General features: G+C 56.0%; 1 protein-coding gene across 1 annotated transcript; it reads right to left on the minus strand.

Moving 5' to 3' along the window:
• Positions 1 to 1598: 1598 nt before the first annotated feature.
• LOC121357299 (lipase member M-like) lies at positions 1599 to 7708 on the minus strand. Its single transcript, XM_041474458.1, has 9 exons — positions 7604 to 7708; positions 6603 to 6720; positions 6112 to 6310; positions 5226 to 5335; positions 4768 to 4913; positions 3537 to 3683; positions 2933 to 3004; positions 1944 to 2009; positions 1599 to 1832 (listed from the first exon to the last, which is right to left on the minus strand). Exons 1-9 carry the CDS (start codon positions 7706 to 7708, stop codon positions 1599 to 1601), a joined length of 1197 nt encoding a protein of 398 aa, XP_041330392.1.
• Between the last annotated feature and the right edge of the window lie 318 nt (positions 7709 to 8026).

Genomic DNA, 8026 nt, shown 5'->3' on the forward strand with positions numbered 1-8026 from the left:
CACCCGGGGCCCGCTGCCCTCCATGGCCGCCCGCGCCGGCCGGTACCGCCCTCCGCCGCCGCCGGCACCGCCCGCCGCCAACGGCACCGCCCCTGGAGCGGCCCGAGCTCGGCCGGGAGGGAAGGAGGAAGGAAGGGATGGAGGGAAGGATGGGGGAGTGGATGGAGGGAGGCATGGATGGATGCCCGTGGGTCCCGGTGCGGTGATGAACCAGCTGCCTGCACCCATGGAGGGCAGGGGGAGGCCGGGTGGGAGAGGGGATCCCTCTGGAGTAGGGGCAGCCCTGGGACCACCTTCCACCCTCCTCCTCTCCCCATTCTGCTCCCGCCCATCCACCTTAGACGGGGGCCGGCCAGCCTGGCAAGGTGGAGGAGCAGTGGGTGCCCATCGCCCCCCGGTTCCACCGCACACATCCCAGCAGAGCTGCCCCAAGGGCCAGTGCCACCCCTCACCACCCGTGATTCCCAAACCTCCGTGGATACAATAAAACTCTCCACTCCCAAGGCTGTCTGGTGGGGGTTTTTTTTGCCAGCAAGAGTTCCTGCCCCCTGCCCAGGGGTGGGGTAGGGTAGTGGATGTACTGGGATACTCCCAGCTGGGACCCTCGGAGAACCCACGGTGCCACCCTGCTCTACCAGCTGGCCCTGTGTCACTGTTGGTCCTGCCAGCTCCCCATAAAATATTCCCATGCAAGGAAGAGCTGGGGGTGTCAAAGCACAGGCTCCTGAAACCCCCGTTGAGTATTTATTTAGGAGGGATTTTCTCCACCTCCGGGTTTGCAGCAAGCAGCAGGGTGGGATGGGCTGGGGACATCAGCCTGGCAGCAGCTTCCTGGGGGGATGGTGGCCCTGCAACCCAGCCCAGGGCATTTGGGTCACCAGCTCCCAGGGATGAGGGATGATCATTCCCAGTGTCTTGGTGCTGAGCCAAGCAGCCATTCCTGGGGACCCCTGGCCCCTGAGCTCCTGCCCAGATAATGCAGGCAGCTGCCTGCCTTGGCCCAGATGGCGACCTTCCACTTCCTGGGGATTTGTCTTGGGGAAAAAGGATTCTCCAAATCCAACCTGAACCCCCTGTGCTGCAATCTGGGGCCAGAACCCCTCGCTGCATCTCCTGTGGCTGCTGCCAAGAAGGGTTTGGCCTCATGTATCCCCTGCATTCCTCTGTGTGCCACGGCTGGGGGCTGCTCTCAGCCTGTCCCCCCACAGCCAGACTCAACAGGCCCAGCTGCCCCCACCTCCTCACAGCCTGGCTGCTCTAATCCACAACCCACTGAGCAGCCACTCCGGGGTCCTGGCAGGGTCCCCATATGTCCCTGGGTCAGCACCATCGTGTTGGGGCTCTTCCAGCAGGGCTGGTGGCTCCTGCCTGCTCTGGTGCCTCGGCTGACCCCGGTGCTGCCCTCCCAGCACGGTGCCAGCAGAGCTCCCAAGCAAGGAGAGACCCCAACAACCAAGGGATGTGGAAAGCACCATCACCACAAGCGTGTCAGGCCAGCAGGAAGGAGGGGACAGCAGGGAGTGTCCCACCCTCTCCTCAGGCTGTCTCAGCTGAGGGACAGGGGCCAGGCCACTGGCACTGCCCCGGGAGCCGCCGCTCTACCGGGACCCCTCCATCAGCCTCAGGATGCTGCTGTAGAGGCGCCCAGGGGCGTCCAGGCCCCAGACAAAGTCCCAGTGGTTCCAGTCGGGGATGTGGGTGTAGGTGACGAGGTGGCTGATGCGGGGCAGCAGCTGCAGCACGTCCCTCCAGTCAGCTGCCCAGTCCTGCCCTCCCGACCACACCGCTGTGGGCACCGGCATCTCCTCCACGCGGTACAAGGGCGGTGTGTCCTGGGGGGACACGGGGGGCTCTCAGGTGCTCAAGGAAGCCATTCTGTCCCTGCACCACCCTGGACAGACCCCCAGCATCTCCAGCTGCCAGCACTGCCAGGCAGCTCCTACCTGGTGGTACTTAGCTGGGTTCTCGCTGCCGTAGTCAAAGGCTTTGAATTCTCCAGATTTTATCACCTGGGAAGAGAGGATGGACCTGCTGTGAGAGGATGGATCTGCTGGGACAGGATGGACTTGCTGTGGAAGGATGGATTTGCTTCTGTGTGAGTCTCACATCTCCTGGCCCCTTTGAGGCACCCATCATGAGAGGGTGCTCAGAAGGGGTTTGTGTAATTCCCTGCCCTCCATGTGCCCATCTCCAACCATGCCAGCTGGCTGGGGACAGGCAGGACAAGGAGAGATGTTGGTGTCCTCACCCGTGGGACATTGCAGGAGGAGATGGCATTCCACCTTTTTTAACAGGGTGGCTTTTTGAGCTCTGGCTCCATGCCTGTCCCTAGCTGTGGGGTGACAAACCAAGGTGCTCCATGTAACTCCTTGGCTGCCCTGGTGCCACACTCTTCCCTCTGAAATCCTGCTCACCACCAGCTGTGTGTGCAGGCTGCTGCTGCTGCAGCTCCTTCAACAACCTGATTGCCCTTTTTCACCTTCCATTACCAACAATTTGGCTCTGCAAGGAGCCACATGGGTGGGTTCTCTAGCCTGACCCCACTTCCAGCAGGGCCAGTGCTGAAGCTGCAGAGTCCATCTCCAGGGTGTCCAGCACCCCTTTGGTGTTGGCTCCCTGTTTTCCCCCTCATCCAGTTCCCATCAGCACCATGATGTCCTCAAGTTCTGCCTTGGTGACTCCTGGGGCATCCAGCATCCATCTGTGGCCTCCCCATCGTGTCCCTTGTCCTGCCTGGCCCAGCCCAGGACACACACTGCGGTGTCCCCTGGTCCCCAGAGGCACCAGGGCAGCTCATCCTGCACCCAGCACCTCTTCTAATTTCTTGCCTTTACTTTCCCAGTGTCCAGGACCCCTGAGCTCTCGTGTCTGCCCTGGCTCTCAGTGCGGGAACCGTCCCAGGGGGGAAGCATCCGTGTGTCAGGGATCCTACCTGGGCCCAGTGGATGATGTTTTTGACAGAGGTGCCATCTGGATAGTGGGATGTGTACACATCCAGCCGTGTCTGCAAGGAAACAAATCCCAGCTGTGGGTGCTTTCCAGCGGATGGGAGTGGAGTGGCAGCTGCCAGGTGTTTCCCAGAGCAGCCACTGCTGAGTCACGCTGCCTGAAGAGCTGGACCAGGCTCAGGAATACAATTTTCATTAAAAACCAATAGCAGGAGGGGAGGAGAGTGGTGGGAATGAAGGACGAGCTCTTTGAGACACCTTACCTGGGCTCAGGGGCTGTGCCCAAGGCCTCAGTGACTGCCTGAGGTCACCCAGAGGCTGCTTCAGCAGGTGGGTCACAGAGGCTGCACCCCAGCGTGGTGGCAGTGACAGGCACCCCTAATTCTGAGGTGCTGGCAAGGGCCACCTGGCCACTGACAGAGCCTGGGGGGCCTTTCCTGTCCCAGGAGGAAAAGCATGTGGCACAGGGACACGTGTTGCCCATGCAGGGTTTGCTTGCTGCAAGCACTGGGGGCGAGTGGCTGTAGCAGGCTGGGCAGGGTGGGTGGCACAGCAGCAGCCCTGTCCCCACTGGAATGGCACACCCACCATGTTGAGGTTCTTCTCATTGTAGCCACCCAGCAGGAAGAAGAGGTTGGCACAGGGCCTGTGCAGCAGCGTGTGCCTGCACAGCTCCGGGAGAAAGCGCCACAGCTTCCTGATCCGCAGGGACGCGTCCGTTCTGCCCAGCAGCACCTGCGGGAGCAAAGGGCGACGCCAAGGGCGTTCCCTGCTGTCCCCTCCTGTCCCCTCCCTGCAGCCCAGCCCCTGGCTGTCCCACCAGCCAGGCAGTAAAGGGAATATCCAGGAGTCAAGGCTGCTGCTCCCCTGCCCTCCTGCCCCACAGAGATGTGGACAGCTCCTTGCAGGAGTTGGTGCTGACCGAACGCACACCAGGGAAATCAGTGTTCTCAGCTCTCCTCTTTCCCCCCACCTCCCCCAAGCACAGGATCTGTTTTTCATGGAATCAACATGGCAAGGCTGCTCTCCTCCAGGTGTTTGGTCTAGGGCCCCTACAAGTGCCCCTGTTGCAGTAAGGTAGAAAAATTATAAAGAAAAGCCTTATAAAATCAAGCCTGCCCTGGCTGACCTGTCATTTCTTCTAAGTCAAGCTAGCCCTTTGCAAGTTCCCACATGAAAGCAATCCTGGGGTGTGCAGTTCCTTAACATAACAAGCTATTAATGGGTAAAGAACAAACCAATGGTGTTTTTACACCATTAGATATTAAAATTAAAATGACCTCTCACAAACAACTTTTCCTGCATGTACGCACTGGGGCACTGGGTAAAGAACAAACCAATGGTGTTTTTACACCATTAGATATTAAAATTAAAATGACCTCTCACAAACAACTTTTCCTGCATGTATGCACCTGGGGTTTGAGTGACCAATCAATACAGGGTAACAGCTTGTTAATTACCAATAAAGTAATTGGCAAGAAAGCTACTGACCAATTGGAGTAACACATGAGGTCTGTAAAACTGTTTAAAAAGGAGTTATGTGACTAAAGAAGGGGCTTTTCCCACCATGAAGAAAATGGAGTCCCATGTGATTTTTTCCCATATAAAGACCATGTTTATCCTACAGATGGAAAGAAGACATGCACTCAACAAGGCCATCCAGGACTGTATGTGCACCTGAATTGTGTCTGTGCTAATAAATCATCAGGAATTATCTGTTTTCTGCTGCAACAGAGAGCCCCAGGGGCTGTGTCTGGGAATGATCCCTTCTCTAGAACCAGTCAGTTTTGGGGCAGAAGGGCATGGAGTAATCCCTTACCGGAATCATCTTGAGCTTGTTGTCCACGAGGAGCTGCATCTTCATGAATGGACTTTTGGTGTGCTTGAGTGACACTACTGGAGCCAGGGCAAAAAACATTTTGACTTTCTGAGCCAGTTCGGGCATGGATGAAAACGCAATAAACGCTGAGAAAACAGAAAAAACAACCTCAGACTTGCTCCATCTTTCCTCAGGTGCTTAATCCAAGGGCTCACTTGGACCCAGCTCTGTTTAATTGGTTATTTCCACTTGGAAATCTGAGATCTCCTGCCACCTTCTTGCTAAATGTCGGTGCAAGAGGTGCCCAAAGGCAGGCAACACCTTTATTCCCTTGGCTGGTCGGGCACTTCAGTGGTTTTTAAGCCCACAAAGAGGGGAGCCCTCTGCTTTCTGCTGACAAAAAACCACCAAAATGGAATTTTTCGAGTCAAGGTGGTGGGTGACCCTTTGGAACTCACCAAGTGAGCAGCCCTGGGAGTAGCCGACGTAGTGGAGCTGCTTCTGCCCCGTTTTCTGCAGCACAAAGTCGATGGCGGCCGGGAGGTCGAACATTGCCATCTCATGGAAGCTGCAGCACGGGAGGGGGATGTTGGTTGTGAGGCAGCAACTTCCCCTGAGCTGCCTTGCATGGCCCAGCTCCACATCCAGGGCTGATTTTCCAGGGGAAAATTCCTGGCATGGATCCCTCCCGCCATGGCATCATCCTCCCCTGAGAGGGCTTATTCCTCCCACGGCCGTGGTGAGCAGTAAACAGACTGTGCAGAGCCTGGCCAGCATTCCAGTGCCATGCCCAGCCTCTGTGCAGAGCCAGAGCTGGCTCCCACCAGGATTACAGCACCAGCTCTGCTCCCTGGCATGCTCTTTTCCCCAGGGGAATGGAGCACTGGCTCCTGCCCGTGTGCCTGTTGGTGGGAGGTGATGAAAGGCAGACCTGCTGTGTGAGGTTTTCCTAAAAGCCTCTTTATGAGCATGGGGATTCTGCTCTGGGGATCAGCTCTGGAGAGGCAGTAGCAGCTTAATGAGGGGGGACAAGGGGCAGCAAGGTCTAGGAGCAGGGGAGGTGGCAATGACGCTTGTGGACACCTCAGTGGAGGCCCCCGAGGCAGGGCTGATGTCTCTGTGTGTCCCCACGCAGGTGGCAGTGCCCCGTGCTCTCGGCAGCTGCAGGGAGGTGCTGGCACCGTGTCAGCAGGCAGGTCTGCTCAGCTCCCTCCATCCTCCCTGGGGGAGGCTGTGCCAGGGATTAGGTGCTCTGACTTGCCTGCTCAGAGGCACCCACCTCTGCCTAGGGCCTGCTGACAGGCAGAGAGCATGGCCAGGCTTTTGTAACGCGCTCCAGCCCACCTGAAATCCCAGAATTCCAGCTGGTCAGCTGAAAGGTGCTGGTGTCTCCGGGACCAGCTCGTCCCCCGGCTGTTTGCCAGCCACACGTCATAGCCAGAGTCTGCTAGTATGAAGCCAAGGCTGTTGTTAGCCAGATTTTCCACCCAGTGGCTGCCTTCTCCAAATATCCCATGCTGGAGAAACACGACTGGCTTGGCCCCTGGGTGCAAAAGAAACAGCGCATTTCATTGAGCCACATTGTCTCTATTCACTCACCCCAAATTAAGGCCAGTAAAGCCTCTTCCTTGCGCTGCCAGAGGATGTGCAAAATGTGCATTTTAGCAATGTCTTCTGGTGCTACAGATCTGAGTGTAAATTGGAGAAATCCCATGGATTCGGTATTTTTGCTTTAACAATGACTATTCCCCCAGCCTGTCCAGGTTCATCCATTCCCCTGCTGACGTTCAGGGCTTTTTTTTTTTTGGCTGGCTCTGAGTGAAATAGAGCTGTACCTCTGTTCTTAGGCTTTTCTCTTCCATGAGGAATTCTGTTCAGGTGGATGTAGTAGCCATCACGAGTCAGCACTTCATACTCCTCGCTGGGGTACCCTCTGTGGCAGATGATTTGGCTCTGGGGAAGAAAAACCCAGGTGGGAAGCTTTCCATAGTGAAGGCATGAAGAGCACATCACTTGGTAAAACCGAAGCTGTGGGACATGGCTTTGCCCAGGCTGTCTCTGGCTCAGCTGAGGACTTTTTGTGACAGAGGATGCTCTGTCCAAACCCTGCCTCAGTGACCTGCCCAGGGGCAGGGGAGATGCTCAGCCGTGGGCGGGAGGGGAGCTGGCGGCTGCAGGGCTTGAAACCATTGAAACCAAAAAGATTTCCTGACGCCTGACCCCGCTGGCACCGATTTCCTGACGCCTGACACCGACGGCAGCACATGTCACGTCAGGCTCCAGGTGATGAGCCGGGCAGATAAGGTGGTGGGGCACATGGAACCTGCCGAGCTGGGCTGACTGGAAGGGCACTGGGATGAACCCCACAGGATCCGTTGCAGGGCTCCAGAGGCTCTGCCTGAGCTTTATTTATGCTGAAAACTCCACAGACTGCAAAATTCCAGCTGTGGTCCTGCCCACAGGTTGCTGTGTTATGAGATTGGCAGGAAAGATTAAATGCAGCAATTTTATCTTATAACCCAGCTTCAGAGCCTCACAGGACTCACCTGGACATGGCCCTGAGCACTTTGTTGCTGCTGAAGGAGAGGAGCCACGCACAAATTTCTACCCTCTGGGGAGATACCTGATCAAATCCAATCTGGGATTATCCCCATCTCTAACTGCCCTGCTGGTAATTGTGCTTAATTCTGCTGGGAGGAGGAGCTTGTTAATGATGGGGTGGAGGCAGCATCATATCACAGCAGCTCAGCAACACCAGCCCTCTCCAAACCTCTCTCTCCTCCAGCTGAACGTGCCCAAGCCTTCAGACAGGAAATTCAAAGTTCTCCTGGCTTACAACGTTCATGAGAGCCTCGGGATTTAGAGCCTTCTTCTGCCTGGTGGCACCTTCGGAGCTCGTGGGTGCTTGTACGAGGAGCAGGATTGCAATGAGCAGCCACATCTTGTGCCTCTGTAAATAATAATAGCGACAGCAGCAACAACAAATAATGATAATGATAGTAATAATAGCAACAGGAGCCACAGCAGGAATGGCAACAGCGAAACCGGCAACGCGGATGCTGTTGTTGTTGTTATTGTTGATTGTTATTGTTACTGGAATTGATGTGAATGTTTGTTTCTACTTGGTTGGGATTTGTTAGGTTCCTCACATATCTGAAGATTACATATCATTTTCTGGGCTGGGAAAGTGGAGGAATTCCCAATTTCGGTTTTCTTTGCAGTCCACATGACAATTTTTTATATTGTACGGACAGGATCT

Source organism: Pyrgilauda ruficollis, unplaced genomic scaffold, assembly GCF_017590135.1.
Source record: "Pyrgilauda ruficollis isolate IOZ18807 unplaced genomic scaffold, ASM1759013v1 scaffold11, whole genome shotgun sequence".
Taxonomy (NCBI): domain Eukaryota; kingdom Metazoa; phylum Chordata; class Aves; order Passeriformes; family Passeridae; genus Pyrgilauda; species Pyrgilauda ruficollis.